The following is an 18,426-nucleotide window of genomic DNA, read 5'->3' on the forward strand; positions in this document are numbered from 1 at the left end:
TTTAAAACACAAACTACTGATCGTCCAGCACGTGCAGGTACCGCTTGTCTTCCTGGCGCTCGCGCTCCGTGGAGGGAGGGAGATCGTAGTAAGAGGCACTACGGTAGCCCTGCAGGTAGTGGAAGGTCAAGTTGGCCAGATCGGCAGTTTCCTCCATGCCCAGATCTTTGAAGGTCTTGGCAGTCGGGTCGATGACCTGGTCGAGGAACTCACGCTCCACCTCGTCGGCGGACAGGGTGTGCCACCACAGGAGCTTGTTGATGTAGTAGGCGAAGGGCTTGAGAAGGACCTTGGGAACGTTGATGTGACGGCGCTTCTTGATGATTTCACGGTCGACCAGCTCGGCGATCTCGGCGGTGGAGTAGTTCTTGGGGCCGTACAACTCGTAGGTTTGGCCGGCGGTGCTGTCGTCGTGCAGCATACGCTCCAGAGCGGTAGCGACATCAATGGCCTAGATAGGATTAGCTTAATGCAGTCTTGTCCACCCCCCGGGAGAATAACTTACGTGAACGGGCCAGTAGCGCTCCTGCATGTGGTTGGAGGTGAAAACGTTACCAATCTTGGCCAGCTTGTGGAGCAAGTTGTCCTCGAAACCGAACATTGGTGCAGGTCGCACGATTGTGGTCTCGGGATAGATCTTGCGGACGATCTCCTCACCCCATGCCTACATGTCATCAGCACTCTCATTCTTATAATTCCTGGTAGATATGCTGACCTTGGTGGCAAAGTACTCGGAAGGCGAGTCACGGCGAGCGTTGTAGGAAGAAACGTGGATGAAGCGGTCGACATCGTACTTGGCAACAGCCTCGGCAATACGCTCGGTACCATCGACGTGGACGTCCTCATAGGAGAAGTTCCTGGGGTTGTCAGGACTCACTTATTCATGTATCCCATAGACTATAACTCACTTGGTAGGATATTGACGACCGACAAGGTTGTACACAACATCGGAGTGACGAACGCTCTCCTCGATGGATTGGGTGTTGCGCAGGTCGTATTCCTATATTGAGGTCAGATACCCCCCTCAAATCTCACCACTTATACAGTAGGAAGGCTCCATACCATGAACACAACTCGTCCAAGATCACCAGTGACCTTCAAGTGTCTCTTGGTCATCTCCTCACGGAAGGGAATGACAACGGTGCATCCCTGGCGAGCTGCAAGCCATCAGTCTCTGATCCAATTGCAGTACAGCAGACTCTCTACCTACCAAGCTTATTGACAATGTAGCGACCAAGGAAACCAGTAGCACCAAAGACGGTCGCGGTGTGACCTAGAATTGTGTGAGCACGTCGGGACCGAAGCTTAGCATCAAACTGGAAAGACTTAGCTACCTCCAATGGAAGACCTGAAACAAGAGCGCGTCAGCGAACAAGAAAATGGACCCTGGCCACAGCACAATTGACCACTTACCGGCCACCTTGAACCTTCAGGAGGGGCTTGCCAGTCCGGGTGATGCGGACATCCTGAAGGTTGCGCTGAAACTGAAGCTGAACGCGCGGGACTGGCACAAAGGGACGGGCCCCCAGGGCGGTGTTGATGGTGCGAGACTTCTGCATGGTCTCTGGCTGAGTAGATCTCTCGAGACCAGCGAATTGGAGCGGAGTGTTGCCAAGAAGGGCGTGGTGATGTGCGAGGGTCTTTCGCAGCGTCAAGTCGGAAGAACCGCACGGGACTATTGCGCTAGTCCTAATTCGGGTATACGGACTACCACTTCATGATTCACTTTCTCGTCTTTCTTTCTTTCTGTTGTTGTTCGGTTGAAGGCGTGGCGTCTAGTCGATAGTTTGATTTAACGTTAGCCTATTGACTCAAATCCATGGGCTACGGTATCTACAACCTCTGTAGAAGCCCCCCCCCCCCCCCCCCCCCCCCCCCCCCCCCCCCTCCCCCCTTCCCCCCCGGTTTAGATCTGACAACACCTGCACTGTGATTGGATGTTCCCGGGCTTTCTTCATGTCGACCAGATGCCCATGTTTTTACGGTCTTCTCGACTTGATGATATTACAGCTAGTGAATAGGTTCTTTTGTTCAACATAATGGAAGTGAGCTACAAAATAGTAAGTATCGTGGAATACTATCTGTCCTCTCAATAAATCCTTCCCTGAGCCCCTTCGATCTAAAACCAACCTACACCCAAAATCCCTCTTTCTGAATGTGTATGACTAGCATTGCACATTAGACACAATACCATACTCTACCGCTAACTCAGAGCAAAAGTCAAGATGTCTATTCTGGCCTAGGGATATCCAGGTGAAGCCATGGAAATAGCTGTTTACGGCATGCGAGATTGGAATGTAGGTGGAACAGCAACCTACTTACTACAGGGTAGTGTAAGTCCTCAGGATTGAGAGCACCACTCTCTTCATTCAGTCCTCTAGGACTCTCTCCAGTTGAGATAAAATCAGGTAGTGTTCTCGACAGACAAATTGTTTTAGCCCATCATAAGCAGACTAAAAAGAAATGACAGCTGTGTCATTGTGTTTCCAAAGATTTAAGAAGAGGAGTCTTGTGGGCAAATCACGGCCATCTCTGGTAAAAGGCAAGAAATGGGTTCTGCACTAACTTGTCCCACTCCTCGGGTGTGTCTCTGCCAATTGACTTATATAGTACCCTCCTACTGTTTTCGGCTGCCGGAACACGGAACGGCCGGTGTTCGAAACTTGCCTATCGATTTATTATTTTTGGGGACGCATATTATTTTGGATCTGGATTTGGATCTGGACGTAATTGAGCTTCACTGCGAGATCATCTAACCAGACCTTTAGAGCTTTACAAAATGTCATCTGCTGCCTGTATCTTCTGCAAGATCATCAAGGGTATGTCAACGATTTACACTATCTAACTAGACATCTCTCAAGATTCAGTTTGCCACGTCATAACATGGGTTGACTGACAATACCTGGGTGGCCGTAGGAGAGATCCCTTCGATGAAACTCTTTGAGAGCGAAAAGGTCCTCGCTTTCATCGATATCCAGCCACTGAGCCGTGGCCATGCGGTGCGTATTATTCCCTACGATTCTTCCCCGCATCCGGCGTGTTCCTTGTGGGTGCCAGTGAAGTCATCCCTACCACGGCGATAGCCTCAGCCAGCAATTGAGACCAAACGAGACTAGACGAAAAAAAAATTTCAAAAAAAGAAAACCAAACTGACAACATGCACAGCTTGTCATTCCCAAGTTCCACGGCGTAAAGCTGACCGATATCCCCGACGAGGACCTGCTCGAGATCTTGGTAAGTCGAGGAGAGAACAACCCCGGACGACGAAGAGGGTGAGGAGGAAGGTTAATGTTTTCAATCTCTGATTGAAATCGATGACATCTCTACGAGGACCTTGGAGGCGATTCCACAAGGTCCCTCCGAGACCCGGAACTGGATTGGCGAACAGGGACGTAGCTAACCAAGATGTACGCTCACAGCCCGTCGCGAAGAGGATTGCCAAGGCCAGCGGCGCCGAGGATTTCAATATCCTGCAGAACAATGGACGCATTGCGCACCAAGTCGTTGACCATGTGGGTTTCAGAGGATTTTTCTTTTAGGTGTGATGGTGCTAACCTGTATTCTCGAATAGGTCCACTTCCACATGGTATGCTCTATTATCTTTCGAAGATGTGGCTCGATGCTAGGAACTGTCTTCGGAACTTACACTAACAAGACTATAGATCCCCAAGCCCAACGAGAAGGAGGGTCTGACTATTGGCTGGCCTTGCCAGGAGGGGGATATGGCCAAGCTCAAGGCTCTTCACGAGGAGATCAAGTCGAAAATGTAAACGGCTTTGGTTGTAGCCAATTCGATAACAAGAAAACCCGAGTTATTTCCAATTGGTTGCTGATTTAGAGCATAGCTGTAAACCGTACACGTTCTTCGATCGAACGAAGAAGCGTAATGTGAATTAGATCAGATGGAGTTGCCAGCAGCTCTGAAGTAGGCAGTCGGCTGGAATTACTCGGATTTTCATGCCGTTGAATGGACGTCAAAATAGTCATATCTCCTCTAGTTAACAGGAACCAAGTCTGTATGCTACAAACATGCAAAATCAAGACTCTAAGGATCTAGCAGGTAAGCATAAAAACCAACATTAGAAGCACCGCCCAAATCATGTACCCTGCTCGGCTCATGCCGACGTGCTCTCTGCCTCCTTCTTCGGGACAGGATAGAAGTTAATCGTCCCGTCGCTCTGAACGACATTGACTCTGTCGTAGAGCGAGCGAGCACGGACATATGGGTCAAGAACCCAGTAATGCGTACGCAGCTGCTCAATCAAGTCCTTCCGCTTCTCCTCGGCAACAGAGGCAGCGCCAGTCTCCTTCTTGGAGCTGGCGCAGATCCACTCAACGGTGGTATCCTGGATCTCCTTGGCGAGCTTTTGGCGCTCGGCCATCAAGGTCTCTCGGGTCTCCTTGTCGGCCATCTTGGGGTTCTCGTCCTCCGAGACCTCGACGTATTTGTATTCCCAGTCTTCATCGCCTTCGAGCTCCTTCATGATTTGACTGGGGTGGATGTATTTTTCGAGATCCTGGCGGTTCTTTGTGAAGTGGATCTTCGAGGCGACGACTGGGTCGAGCCAGCCCTTGATCACGGTCCAGATGCCTGGTTTATCGTTAGAACGGGGAAGTTTCGTACGGGAGACTGGGATCTGGGAGACAGACTTGAGAATACCCAAGGGGCCTTGTGGATGAGCACTGCTCCGAGACACTCGGGATAGTTGGCTTCAAAGCACTTGATCATGAATTTCACGGGGGTGTAGTCCTGGGAGATATTGGTATATAGCGTGGACGACGTTGAGACGAAAAGCTTACCATGTTGGCCATCCCGAAGTCCGTCATGTCAAAGATGATAGTCTGCAAGAGTCAATTACCGAGACACAATCCTCGCACTAGAGTACTTACCGCAGTCTCGATCGGAGGCACAAGCAATAAACGTGCAGTCTCAATGGTATAAACAGTGAACCGCTCCAACCCTTCATTGTCCTGATCGCCAGCCTTGTGCAGGCGTACACGAACAACGCAGATGGGCCGACCACCGCGGTCAAGGCCGTGTAGGAAACTCTTACCCATACGCATCTGCGCGAGGAAGTCATTACCCTTCTTCTTTTCCTTGGGATCAGAGCCCTGCGACATCTTCACAGCCGACGCCTCGCCGTTGAACATGATATCGTCATCGACATGCATTTCCAGCAGTCGCCAGCGCATCGTGGAAATCAACATAACAAGCGCCTTCTTAGTGTCCCACTTGCGCGCACGCAGGAATCGTAGAAGCAACGAGTCTGGATTATCGCCCTTCACCATGCTCCAGAACGCTGTCCGGATCTCCTCGGGCTTCATGTCCTCCAGCGCCTGTTTGAACTCCTTGGACTGGCCGTATTTGTCGTCGCTGTCGATGACACTGATGGAAGATACACTGGAAGCGACACCACTACTGGAACCGCTCTTCGTGTCTTCGTTGTCGGTACGGCTCCAGATTCCCCATCGACTCTTGGACTTCCTCTTTTCCTGGATTGGGGTGGGTGTTGCGGCATCGCTGGAGGCGGTGGACGGGGGGGTTTCAAGTCCTTCGAGTGTGAGGCCGAATACTTTGAGTGCAAGAACCCAGAATTCCTTCAGCTTGATTTCTTGCTCGGGAGTGAGGTTCCCGAGTGCTCCGGGGGCAGGTTCGGCAGGCATCGTCGCGAGGATATCGAGTCCTCCGAGGGAGGGTTTTTGAGGGAAATTGGGCTGCGAAGTGATTATGTCTTTGGAATTGAAGTATTTCTCCTGGATCCAAGCGCCTCCTCCAACGACAGCGAGTGTAAATGTAAGGGTCCAAAAGGATGAAGCTTTCTGTGGTTCTGAGTGTGTGGAGAATGGTCGCGCGAATGGATACCGAGCGACAGGGTACTTGGTTGAAGGATGGAGACGACGTAGGATTATACCACGCATAAGCAGTATAAATTCAAAAGATATGGGTGATCTGAGTGAGTACTAGGTCTTAACTCTGGGAGGAAGGAGGGGAGAAAATGTGACAGCGAAACCAAGAATATGATGGTGCGGGGAAGATCATATCCTAAAATGGGTTTTGTAGTTTGAAAGATTAAAGAAATGTAAGGTATCAAGTTTCTATTTACTTCGAGTCCATCTGTTATGAACGTACTAGACACTCCAGTTCTCATCTCAACGTTGCAAGGACAAAAGTATCGCGTGCGAGATTTTCGGGGAGATCAACAATCCCAATCACAACCCACTCAACATCACTCGGACAACCTACTGTTTAGCAGTAAACTCCTATTATCGTTGGCACACTATCTCGTCAAAACTCCGATCTCATTCTCAACCATATCATAGATATGGACGCACCTCGATCATCCTCGCGCCCGAGACCTTCATCCAGGCCCACAACCCCTCTACGTCCCAGCTCGCGATCTTCATTACGGGAGGCCCACGGATATGGGAATAGTATTGGAAATGCAGGATACACACAACCCGCCATCAATGCTTTGGAGCCGCAGTTCGCCGAGCTGGCTGATTCGATGGCAGATCTCGAGGCCAACTTCATGCACTTGCAGCTGATGCACGAGAGCCTGACGCGCTTCAGTGAGAGCTTTGCCAGTTTCCTCTACGGATTGAATATGAATGCGTTCTGTGTGGACTTCCCAGAGGTATGATAGCAGACGCATCGCCGACAGTGGAGGCAGTGGTGATAGTGTGCGACAGGGTTGCTGATTCGTCCAATTTAGGCTCCGATTCCAGACTCGTTCAAAAAGGCTAAGCAGGATGAAGAACAAAAGGGTATGTCGAGGGTTCTCCGTGGGAGCTACTTAAGTGTGGTGAATCGGATTCGCTAACAGCTATCCAGAAGCGGAATCAGAACCAACACGACCGATTGATGAAGGCGAGATGACATTTATGTGAGTATTGAGAGTGATGCGACAAATCCGACGTAACCGAACACTTGAACTAATGAGCTCTTGAGTTACAGGACTACGGATACGACTTTTGTTGAGAATCCCCCGAGCACCACCACCACCACAACCTCCTCTAGACTTACGTCCAAGTATGCTGCGGGCTCACGGGTATCTTCTCGTGGCATTGCTCGTGGTGCAGCAACCAGCCGGTATACCACACGAGGCACTGCGCGCGGTGCTCGTCCCAGCGCACTCCCTCGGGGTAGGGGGACTGGGACTCGTTAAAAAGCCGGATGTCTGGGTCCATAAAATGACCGGATTATGGGCAAGCATCTCATGTTGCATGCCTGACTATCGGTATCAGAGCTGGGCCTTTACCCATAGCTTTCACCGGCAGTGGGCTAGCGCATCTGTCTCCATGATTCCCTAGGAATGACCATTGAATGAAATTATAACTACACTATCAGAGGTGATCAAAAATGAAAATCAAACCCTATAGACTTAAATACTTAATGAAGATATCTCAACACCAAAAAAAAAAAAAACAAAAAAACAATGGCCTGCTTCTGCCTTCTGCCATTGAAGCCGTCCGATCTCTTATCCGGCGGTAAATCGGGGTCAGACGAAAAACCACCGCCCGATGGCAAATCAACCTCCCCACGACTACTTTTGAAAATCCACAGGGAAGCTTGACCCCATTCGGTGGATAATAGACCTTATCTTTATACATATTGTCGTTGAATAAGGTCCTATTATCTGAACTTTGGTTGTGAAGTCGAATCAGGTCATTCGCAACCCTCTGTGGACTGTATAGCTTCCTTCTGTTCGTCTGCTATTGTCCCTATTCACTTGCCTTCGTAAGTTCTATTGCTCGGTTACTCTCTGATCGATCATGTCATTGATGTCTGTTGATTATACAGTGCAATGCTGGCCCTATTCGGGAGGAGTCCTTGAGGCTGTACCTGGTCTCTTTATTACCAGCCTTTCTCTCTCCCTTGAATTCTCTCTTTCAACTTCCTCTTCTTGTCTCCACGTGGGTAGAAGTCTGGAACTTCTTTAAACGTGTTTTTACTACCTTTTTTTGTGTCGTGCTTCTGAATAACCCTAACTTTCTCCCTTCCACCTCATCTCTTTCTCTCTCTTCCCAACCATACTCATGTCGCTCACTATGGCAACCCTCGATTCTGTCCAGCTTCTTTCTGAAGCAGCTTTTGGCTGTGGTAAGAATTGGCAATTGCCGTGACCCATTCATGCCCAGCTGACCTCCCGCTAGTACATCTTGCGGCTATTCTCTCCAAGGACGAGAAGACTGCTGGCCAGTTCAGAGAGGAATTCTGCAGACAATACAAATTGCTAGCTCCGTTCTCAAAGACAGATACGGTAGCTGTTCCAACTACCGGTCTCCGAACGGTGGAGTCCCTCAAGCCGAAGTATCACTGCTTGAGTTGCACAGAAATATGCCTGGGATCGAAGCGTGCAGAACATACTGCAGCGACTGGGCATGCATTTTGTAAGCCAATGGATTCTGACTGATCAAGCTGTTTCATACTCACACAATGGCAGATCTTGAGTCTCGCAACCGCTTTGTCTTCTGTGAGAAGTGTGTCGATTTCATATATGACCACACTTTGGACAGACTTCGTGGCCCTTCTGGCAAGTTTGAAGCCATTGGTGAGTCTCGTGCAATTCCAACAAATCCAATTCACGAACAAATATTAACATCTGGTAGATGGGCGATCCATTTGGGCCGAAGACTCGGCCTCTGAGGTCTATGTCAAGAACAATGCCCACAAGAACCCATGCACTATCCGCGGCGCTCGTGGTGTCTGGAACATGGGCCAAACATGCTACCAATCTTCTATCTTGCAGGCCCTGCTGCATGACCCTAGCCTCACTGCCTATTTCCTTGGAGGTGGACATGATGTCCACACATGCAGAATCAAGGACTGTCTTGCCTGCGCGACAGCTGAAGTTTTTATGGAATTCAACAGCGCCGATAAGACCGAAGCAGTCTCCGCGGCCGTGCTTCTTCACCATGGTTGGCAGAAATCAAAGGTACGCTGAGGTCCAACTCAAACAACCGAACCGGCTAACTAGTCTACAGGAAATGCGTGGATACCGCCAGCAAGACGCCCACGAATACTTCCAATTCCTCGTGAATGAACTACACTCATCCACCCCCGGACACGTGGAGAGCTACGACAAGCCATGTAACTGCTTCTTCCATCAGATGTTCTACGGCGAACTGCGCAGTAGCGTCATGTGCCACAAATGCGGCCAAACCACAAACACCCACGATCCCATAGCTGATCTGAGTCTCGATGTCCAGCTTCAGCACAAGAAGCGCAAGCTCGGTCGCTCTACTTCTTCTACTACTGGAACCCTCCTCGGCTGTCTGGACAGCTTCACTGCCGCTGAAGATCTCCACGCCGACGCTGCTTACCACTGTGAGAAGTGTGGTAACACTCCCCAGCGGGCTTCGAAGCGTTTGCAGATCCGCAAACTCCCCGTCATGCTCTGCATGCAGCTGAAGGTTCGTTTGACTTGCTGACTGCCTTGAAATTAGACTCTTTGCTCACATTCGTATAGCGTTATGAACACTCTTCCAACTCATCTGAGAAAATGAACGGTCATATCGACTTCCCTTTGTCTGTGAACATGCTGCCGTACACTGTCAGAAAGGACACCATTCCCGTCGATATGTCGAATTATATGTACGACCTGTCCACCGTCATTGTCCACCAAGGAACAATGGATTCTGGACATTACTATGCCTACTCCCGTATTGACAACGACAAGGTTTGTTCTATCAAATAGCATTTGTCCCCTCTGTGTCTGTTCTTTGCTGATGAGTTGCCTTAATAGTGGGTCCTGACGGATGACAACAAGGTCACCATCGCTGGTGTGGCAGAAGTCCTCCGCCAGGATGCCTATCTCCTATTCTACAGCGCCCGTCATGTCCGAACCGACAAGAGGAAAAAGTAGATCCCTTCTGCACAGAACAGACCACCTGATAGGCTTTCAATACAATTAATAAGTTTCATACATCGGTAGTCACTTGGGTTCCTTCGCATGTACTAGTACTCTGCACTACGCTGTACTTTTATAGACTTGGACTGAAGTATCTTTGTAGGCTAAGCTAGCAGAGGACCTTCGGAGCCTTGAGAGACCCACGGGATATCAGCTAATCTTGGTTAGTGGGGACACACTTTAATTTGTGTACATTTCTTTCAGCTTCTAGCGCGGTTTCTTCAATGCTGCGATTGAAGCTGATAACCACAAATTCTACCAGTTCGAATAGCTTGAAGACCACGTCAGTCAATCGCTTTACTCCCTCTATCACAATCGAATTACACCCCAAGGCAGACTACTTGTGGCCTCCAATCAACGTTCTCTAGAATAAAATGAGCAGGTAGTGTTTGAGAATGGCGTAACAAAGCCGGTAGTGCCCAAAGACAAGACCAGAGACATAAAAAGGCGAGTGAAGTGCGTTGAATTTCGACTGAATGAAGACAAGACTTGAGGTCAGTATAAGGAGTGGCTCTAGTATCCTTTCGTCATACCGAATGTTGATATTCAAAGATGAAAGTAGAAGGATTCTATTTCCAGCTGCGAGCAGACAACTGAAATATGGCAAGTAAACAGTCAACTTGGTCACATGGAAAGACACCCTTCGATTTCTTTATGAACTGATAATTCATGGCCTTTTCAACCCCATGTTTCTTTGGACATCCACACTCGGCCCGATGAGAAGACACCAGAGCCGCGCTTATCCCGATACCAGGTATCACCATCAAGGATCAGCTGACCATTGCACCGACCGAGCATACTTGTTGCTCCTGATTCCGAGCATGAATTTGCAGAACCTCATTTCGCAGTAGCTAGTCAACCTAACCATCAAGTTCCAGCTCACTTCGGATATTTGGATGGCATGGCTAAATTGTATGCCCTCAATGTTTGCTTGGGGGGTTTTATCGAGAGCAGTTGGCTGGTGGAAACGGGGGGGTGAAATTTATTGAAGATATTGGAGAAAGAAATATAGAAATCCTGAGGTTCTGCCTCAGAAGATTTGAACTTGCAAGGTGACAAGAGATGAGGGGATGTGAAGGAGTTTTTATTCTCTGCACACGACCAAGGCTAGCTAAATCACCATTGACAACCGAGGCATATGTCTCAAAACAAGGTTACCCCAACCTGCAAGGTATCAGTGAATTAGAATGATCGGCTATCATATATGGTCTGGGCCAGCTGTTCCATGACTGTGGGGAAGAAGACACCCACCGATCTTTGGGAACGGAGGGAGAAATCGACAGAAGGACTCCGTGCCAAGAGCAGGAGAGTCTTTTTGGTTGTATATGATAGCTGCTAATAATTGACCATATTAATCGGGCACGTGTATTCAAAAGAGGCCAATGTGATCTTGCTGTCGCATGAATTGGGGACTTTGTGCACATCACCGGCCACGACAGGTGGTAACATTGGATTGGCAATAACAGCCCCAATTCTTCGCAAATTTGGATTTTACTGTGAGATCATTCTGATTTGAGCCAGACAATCTGTCAATGGCAACCTTCAAGCAGAGAAGTCGGGTATAGACATAGCCTTGAAAGTATTTGAAGTAGGAGACGTAGCCTGAGGCACCGAGACGTGGTGATCGCCCGGAAGTCACATGATCCACCAAAAAAGCTAGCGCAACTCAAGCGAGTTGGCCCGTGCCCTATTCCCCATTGGGGCAGCACACAACGCAAATTCCAACCCTAACTCTTGTCTCCGTTCTTAACGCCCAACGCCAGCGACCCTCGTCCCGTCAACAACCCCGTCAACTCCCAGGTCTCGCCTTTAAAACCTCAAGATGACTCACGAGAGCGTTTGGTACAGCCGGCCCCGCAAGTAAGTCGAAACCGCACGACGCACACACACCAGGCACTAGATCAAAAAAAAGAACGACCAGGCTAACCATCATTTCGATAGGTACGGCAAGGGCTCCCGCCAATGGTGTGTTTACCCTACTAAAATCCCCCGATGAACGATCCAGTCGACACTGAGAAAGAAACTTGGAGGAGGCCTGGATGGAATTGAAGATCAACACAAAAGGAACGGGCTTGCTAATAGTTGTGCGCCTTCAGCCGTGTCTGCTCCCACCGCGCCGGTCTGATCCGCAAGTACGGCGTAAGGAGAAACCGATCCCTCGAGCATAATGCATATTGCAAAGTGTGACGTGAAATGGACTTGTGTGGCTAATACGGATGGTTTTTAGATGGATATCTGCCGTCAGTGCTTCCGTGAGAAGTCCGCCGACATCGGTTTCACCAAGGTTCGTTTTCAATTTCTCGCTCGACAGTCCTTTCCGATCCCCATTGATACACCACACAACCACATTCTCCGACATCAAAAATCCAATCGACAATCGACAAATCTGCCACCACAACCACCACTGCCACACATTCACACTGCAGAAATCACAACACTAACCGCAAGTTTCTCAACCTACAGTACCGCTAAGCGAGCAAAAAAATTGACTCCCTCCTCTCGAACCGTTCGCATCCACGAAATCCATCTACGCACCCAGCTCGACTACGGTAGCGTCCAGTGGAGCAATGTTTCAGACGAGCTCAAAAATGGCGTCTTTGATGTTTTTGTGAATGGAAGAATAGACATCGGGCCTGCGTGTCCGGTGTTTCGGGATTGCGAATCACATTAGATCTTGGCTCCGAGGGGAGGATTTGGGGTTGTTGCATGGAGTGTCTTGAGAAACGAGGATTTATGTCATTTCCCTCATCCTGGTTTTTTTCTTAACAATTTCAATGACGGGATTTTTTCTCTGGGAATCATCTCTGCTCCGGCTTGCCGTACAACTTGCTGGTGATCTGGATGCGAATGGGCGTGCTTTCGCTCGTCTCTCCCTGTCCCTGGATTTTGTGTAGCTTTTTGATGTTCTAGCTGGGTGAGCCTCTCGAGGTGCACCAACTGTCCATAAGTCCGCGAGTGCTTCGTAGCGGCTTCTATGTCGGCGGACTGGAAATACCTTGTTCCCTCGGCTTGTTAAGCACGTCATGGGGCCTCGGTGGCACATGTGTTGTAAGGCACTACATAGCGCCAAGACAATCAATTTTAGGCAACAGGATCTGCACTTTGATCAATGAAGCTGATATGTTCGTAAGAGCTTGATTTCAACAGGGTGAGCATGTGGTATCAAAGTACGGAGGACCAAGACTCCGGGAACGCTACCCGACCTTGTGTATAAAATGCGGTTTAGCGGCTGTACTTTTAGCTTGAGAGTGCTCTTGGTCAATAATCCCTGACTACTTTGAACGTTAGACCATATTCGAGTCCGTGCCCCAGTCCTACACCTGAGCTGCTCACACGGGATCTAGAGGTACTGTTCATATCATGCTCATTGGTCGCCGTTTTTAAATCATGACCCCTGGGGAACAGCTAGATTAGAGCTGGGGTGCGGATAGCAGTTGTGCCGAACTTCCGTGTACTCACCAGGGCTTTCTCAACTTGGCAATCAATTTCTTTTTGGAGGTGTGCACATCCAATGTTTGATATCGGTGAAAGCTTGAAGAATTCCTTGGATCGTCCAGGAGCAAAGGTCTATGTTGTGAGGTTTGCATTCCAAGAGCTAAGGGTACTTGGATTGGGTTCACAAGCGGTCAGAATTCGTATGCAACATTTAGAGTAAGAGCTATTGAATTCGACATGAATGAAAATCCTAGGCATGCAGTGTGGCGCCAGGTCACACCATCTGATCATAACCGGGTACAGCCGCCATGGATGGTATCTAGAAAACCACAGCGTTAGACCCCAATCACGCTCCCGAGTCAGACTCATAGAGCAGCAGTATAAGGTTACCTGGTTTTACCAGATGAACAAGCATGAGTCACATGGATAGCTCATAGCTCATGTCCTGGTCAAACACGAGGAGGACGGAGACGTAAACTCCACTTCGCAAGGGTGGATGGACTTGCTAGTGGACTCGGAGCTCGGAAGTAAGGCGGAGTTTGCATTTCCGGCATAGAACTCATCTCGACTGATTACCAATTATTTAACGCAGCTCATTCAACAGAGGGACGTGCAGGTGCGTGGACATAAGATTTCAGCCTTTTTTCAAGTCCCACCGGATGCTCACGGATGCTGATTCACCAATCGCCAAGATCGTGCACGGGCTCGGCCTTGGCCTTGGCTCTGACTTTGATCAGTGGCCAGGTGCTCATATATCACTTTGCTACTGGGAGGAGATGGGTTATTGTGGCGCATCTGTAGATTAGAAGGCGTTCGTGGTCCTTCGTACGGAGTATAGTATAGTGGACTGGTGCACGAAGTATGGAGAACGGAGTACAGCGGGGCGCTTGGCGAGGGATGTTCGTATGTCAATTTGGACTCCGTACATACTTGGACCAGCGTTGTTGGGCCACATGACGATATATGCATCGGGTACATGTTGATACGTATTAGTGGCGTGGATCGAGCAGTCTTTCCCAACATGGTGATGTTCTACTATGTCATGATAGGTGCCGATTTTGTGTATCGGAGTTTTGCATTCGGATCATCACGGAGACAAGCGAGCTACTAGAGGCAACTACCTCAGTCTCCCCTCTTTGGGTAATAAAGCAAGATGCCGGATTTCCGCTTGATTTTGATGCCTACTGCCCTGTTTTCGTATATTCGGGTGAGAGTCCGGCATTCAGTTTCTATCATGCTATACCATCCCCACTACGACGAGACTAGGCCACAAAAGCAGCTCGGAAATCCAAGTGAGGGAGGCCGAGACAGGGATTCTGGAGTATGGAAGCACCCGACAAGGAAGGAAGTACATACACAAGTATGTTGGCTCTCGGTGATTGGAGGAACAGATTCCTCTGATGATCATCTGCTTCAACTGCAACGGCGCTAGACTGGTACCTTGTAATCAAGCTGGAAGTCAACCTGAAATAGTCTGGAAGCCAAGTCGGGCTGGCATATTATCATGGTCGTCCTATTCTCCATGACGTTGTATTCTATACATCGACGGGGTCAGAAAAGGCTGCTGAGAAGATCAGGCCAGTCACCGCCCAAATAAGGTAACGATCGACTACGTCATTGGCCCAGGCATTTATATCTCTGTACTCCGTCCTCCACACACCGCACACCAATATATGCGTATGGCATCAAATGCAGGTCTAGATACGTAGTACTCCGTACAGGACTTCGAATGGCAAATGCTCCCATTTTTGGGGTTCCATGTAGTCATAGTTCCTAACCTGAACTCGTGAAGTCACTAGAATCCACACTTCGAAGAGGCTCCCGAGACACCCGAGTGACAGGAAGAGCTAAATCTTTGGGGGAAGACATGTCAAGAACTCGGACTTCATATTCCATAATCCTCTTGATTTCGTGATACCTCTAATTCGTAAAATCTGAAAAATTTCACAGGAAGAATCTTAATCACATCAACTTACATGTAGGTAAAACAGAGACAAGTTAAACCCAAATTGGGCATATCAGCCCAGAGGGTCCCTAGTTCTTCCACGCACTTTTTTTCCCATTTCGGGAAATTCTCGAAAAGCAATGAAAATCGGCACCGGCGAGCTCCTTTTTCACTTTTTACATTTTTGGGGGGGGTTTTTTTTTCTAATTAGCCTTATTGGCAGTGCCCCGGTGCTTCATTCCTTGCCCCGCCTGGACTTTATATACAGCATTCCCACCCGAAATCTCATACTTCAGCCCTACAGCTTTGATCTTCCAACTACAAATAATCGAACCATCTAGTTCGTCAAACCCTTCCAAGTAGTCCCGTCTAGACTTGAAGGAGTATAGAAAACAAGGATAAATACGGGCCCAGACCATTTTGACAGGTTCGCTACGTCACGATTCGATAGAGCTTCGACCTCAACTGGTTGGAGCTCTATTTCTCACGACCACTTGCAATCTTGCACACACAGCCCAACAGACTATTATTTCTACAGTATAACCAATTTTTTTCTTCCGATGCGGCCTAAAATAACTCGGGTCGCATTGGCGGCAACTTTTACTCTGTTTCTCGCATCCCTTGCGACCGCGCTTCCACATGGTGACGATGAATCAATGGACATGGAAATGGATATGAATGCGGGCACCGCTACCCCGCAACCTACAACCACTGTGATGCAGAATCACACCAATGGACCGATGAGCTATTTTGCGTATAGCAAGCACTCTAGCACCATCATAGCTCACATTATCCTCATGGTTCTAGGATGGTGCTTTGTTCTTCCGGTCGGTAAGTGACTCCCGTGTCGTTGTGCTCTGTATGCGAAGAAAACGTGAACGAGCAGAAACTAATATCTCGAAAAGCCGTTATGCTGAGCATTGCACGCTCATGGCTTGCGCTTCCGTCTCAGTTCCTCTTTCTGGCCTTCAACGTTCTCGGTGTCCTGCTTGGGGCTGTCTACAACAGCCAGACCCCAGACCTCTACGAGAACAATGTACACCACAAATTGGGTTGGGTCGCGACGTGCATTGTCACCGCTCAGGTCATCCTGGCTTTGCTCTTTGCCTACGCTGGCCGCGGCGAGTCGAATTCTACTGCGCCCTCATATGAGCACGCTGCGTTCTTCGCTGTCCCGACTGACGACCATGACCATGAGCGGGTTTGTCTCACCGACGCCATGCGCGAGCATCGCTGGTCTCGCGATAGTGGCCAGGGCACAGAGAGTAACTCGTCTATCCATAGCCCTGGATCGTCTTGTGGGTCGCCGACTGAATACGATGGATTCGAAAAGCCCGACGAACTGCCCGCAAGGACTCCCCCTCAACGCGGCTGGATTCATCGCACGGGCGTAGGTCGCTTCCTGTCCAAGACCGTCCCTGGTCTAATTCCCGGCCGGGTTCTCCACGTTCTGAATGTGGTGTATAACATCGTTGACCGTGTCATTCTGCCATTCGGATTTGTGGCCATTGCAACTGGGGCTGTGACGTACGGGGGTATCATGCGGAGTCGTGAGATCTTCAATGGGCTTGCACACTTCATCAAGGGTGGCATCTTTTTCTGGTACGGTATCCTGACACTTGGACGCTATGTTGGCTGCTGGGCAGATTTGGGTTGGGCCTGGAATAAGAAGCCCTCTGCGTCGATTGTTGGTTGGAAAGCCAAAGTTCCCTCGGGTGAAGCTACAGAGTCCTTCGTCATCTTCCTATATGGCGCCTCAAATGTTTTTCTCGAGCACCTCTCCGGTACGGGCAAGGCATGGTCTGCTACAGATCTCGAACACGTCTCGATTTCCGTGCTGTTCTTCGGCGGCGGTCTGGTATGATTTCGTCTCCTTGTTTGGGGCTCTTGAGAGGAATCTTGCTAACCTCAAAACAGGCCGGTATACTGTTCGAATCTACTTGTATCCGGGACTGGGTCAACACCACCATCCTCCAACCCCCTGCTCATGCTACCTCGGATGAAGCCTGGACGCCCCCGAGGTCGCAGGGTGTTTCATTGAACCCCATGCCAGCCCTAGTCATCATGTTGCTTGGCATGATGATGGGGTCGCACCACCAAGATAGTATGACATCTTCTATGGTCCACAAGCAGTGGGGTAACATGTTGGTTGGATTTGCGCTGGCGCGCGGGATGACCTATGTTATGTTGTACCTCAAGCCACCGACTTCGTACCTCCCGGCTCGTCCTCCGACCGAGATCATTGCTGCATTCTGCTTGATTTCAGGAGGGCTGATTTTCATGATGAGTGTAAGTGCCCAATACATTTACAAGCGTTTGTACGTCGCCCCAAGCGCATGACTAATGTTGATCCAGACCCGCAATGTGGTTCAAGCGATGGAGTACTACAAACTGGACGCAATGTTCACCTTCACTGTCGGACTGGGCTTCAGTGCTTTTATCATGGCTTATGAAATCTTAATGATTGCCATCAAGGCCTGGGCTGTGAAGCGCGCCCAGCGCTCACGGCCAGACTTCCGCTTCAAGTGAAAAATTCACGACCTGTTTCCTTTGATACCCCCCTTTACAATTCTGAGGTTTTTGTTTCATGCTGGAATATACGGAGTCCTTTTTTTTCATTATGAATTCTTCATGCGACATAATATTCCCTGCAGAGAAAGATACCCCGGGATGGACAGATTCCTTGGAAGCCCTCGGATATGATCTTTTGTGACGTTCGATAATGAATGGACTAATGTGGTATTAATGGTTGGTGGGATTGATTACTGGATATCCCAGTCTCCCAAATGATATATGCAGTACAGATGTTCTTATGAATGCAACTACTACTCTTTCAAACCACATTCGACCAGGTTGGGGGTCGATTCACGGGACTAGCAGCTTATTCCCGAGCCTCTTGTGTGCCGACTGCCAAGCACCCTTTGAAGCAGTGTAACCCCCCTCCTGCGATATCATTGTAGATGGGCAGAGGCCCTATTTTCATTCAAACGCGACATCCAAAGTCACTGCAAAGACCAGTGAGTGCTAGTTCTGGAGGGTCATTCCAAGGCCGAGAACAGATTAGTGAGGGGTCTACGGAGTCGGAGTCAAAAGTGTAAGAGCTTCAGGGTTAAGTGGGGTCAGAAGACAATTACG

The 18,426-nt window shown here is 49.3% G+C and overlaps 7 protein-coding genes across 7 annotated transcripts; 4 read left to right on the top strand and 3 right to left on the bottom strand.

Moving 5' to 3' along the window:
* Positions 1-13: 13 nt before the first annotated feature.
* On the bottom strand, positions 14-1,559 carry Pdw03_1108 (NAD(P)-binding domain; the record flags this gene model as incomplete). The annotated part of the gene is made up of 8 exons (XM_014679354.1): positions 14-451; positions 506-664; positions 716-857; positions 909-1,000; positions 1,063-1,157; positions 1,211-1,273; positions 1,335-1,348; positions 1,414-1,559. The coding sequence occupies 8 exons, from the start codon at positions 1,557-1,559 to the stop codon at positions 14-16; spliced, it is 1,149 nt and encodes a 382-aa protein (XP_014534840.1).
* Positions 1,560-2,779: 1,220 nt separating this feature from the next.
* Positions 2,780-3,770, top strand: Pdw03_1109 (Histidine triad (HIT) protein; the record flags this gene model as incomplete). Its single annotated transcript, XM_014679355.1, has 6 exons — positions 2,780-2,819; positions 2,917-2,999; positions 3,166-3,234; positions 3,420-3,512; positions 3,572-3,586; positions 3,663-3,770. The coding sequence occupies 6 exons, from the start codon at positions 2,780-2,782 to the stop codon at positions 3,768-3,770; spliced, it is 408 nt and encodes a 135-aa protein (XP_014534841.1).
* A 345-nt stretch (positions 3,771-4,115) lies between these two features.
* Pdw03_1110 (Cellular retinaldehyde binding/alpha-tocopherol transport) lies at positions 4,116-5,919 on the bottom strand (the record flags this gene model as incomplete). Its single annotated transcript, XM_014679356.1, has 4 exons — positions 4,116-4,591; positions 4,651-4,750; positions 4,801-4,842; positions 4,891-5,919. 4 exons carry the CDS (start codon positions 5,917-5,919, stop codon positions 4,116-4,118), a joined length of 1,647 nt encoding a protein of 548 aa, XP_014534842.1.
* Positions 5,920-6,323: 404 nt separating this feature from the next.
* On the top strand, positions 6,324-7,835 carry Pdw03_1111 (DASH complex, subunit Dam1; the record flags this gene model as incomplete). The annotated part of the gene is made up of 6 exons (XM_014679357.2): positions 6,324-6,635; positions 6,714-6,765; positions 6,833-6,884; positions 6,956-7,143; positions 7,657-7,738; positions 7,802-7,835. 6 exons carry the CDS (start codon positions 6,324-6,326, stop codon positions 7,833-7,835), a joined length of 720 nt encoding a protein of 239 aa, XP_014534843.2.
* Positions 7,836-8,049: 214 nt separating this feature from the next.
* Positions 8,050-9,866, top strand: Pdw03_1112 (Peptidase C19, ubiquitin carboxyl-terminal hydrolase 2; the record flags this gene model as incomplete). Its single annotated transcript, XM_014679358.2, has 7 exons — positions 8,050-8,101; positions 8,155-8,391; positions 8,445-8,552; positions 8,611-8,936; positions 8,986-9,414; positions 9,471-9,680; positions 9,747-9,866. 7 exons carry the CDS (start codon positions 8,050-8,052, stop codon positions 9,864-9,866), a joined length of 1,482 nt encoding a protein of 493 aa, XP_014534844.2.
* Positions 9,867-12,817: 2,951 nt separating this feature from the next.
* Positions 12,818-13,761, bottom strand: Pdw03_1113 (uncharacterized protein; the record flags this gene model as incomplete). Its single annotated transcript, XM_066099807.1, has 7 exons — positions 12,818-12,848; positions 12,907-12,919; positions 13,147-13,183; positions 13,245-13,305; positions 13,371-13,478; positions 13,641-13,665; positions 13,737-13,761. The coding sequence occupies 7 exons, from the start codon at positions 13,759-13,761 to the stop codon at positions 12,818-12,820; spliced, it is 300 nt and encodes a 99-aa protein (XP_065957534.1).
* A 2,090-nt stretch (positions 13,762-15,851) lies between these two features.
* On the top strand, positions 15,852-17,820 carry Pdw03_1114 (Integral membrane protein; the record flags this gene model as incomplete). The annotated part of the gene is made up of 4 exons (XM_014679359.1): positions 15,852-16,122; positions 16,197-17,149; positions 17,209-17,580; positions 17,647-17,820. 4 exons carry the CDS (start codon positions 15,852-15,854, stop codon positions 17,818-17,820), a joined length of 1,770 nt encoding a protein of 589 aa, XP_014534845.1.
* Between the last annotated feature and the right edge of the window lie 606 nt (positions 17,821-18,426).

This window comes from Penicillium digitatum, chromosome 4 (genome assembly GCF_016767815.1).
Source record: "Penicillium digitatum chromosome 4, complete sequence".
Lineage (NCBI taxonomy): Eukaryota > Fungi > Ascomycota > Eurotiomycetes > Eurotiales > Aspergillaceae > Penicillium > Penicillium digitatum.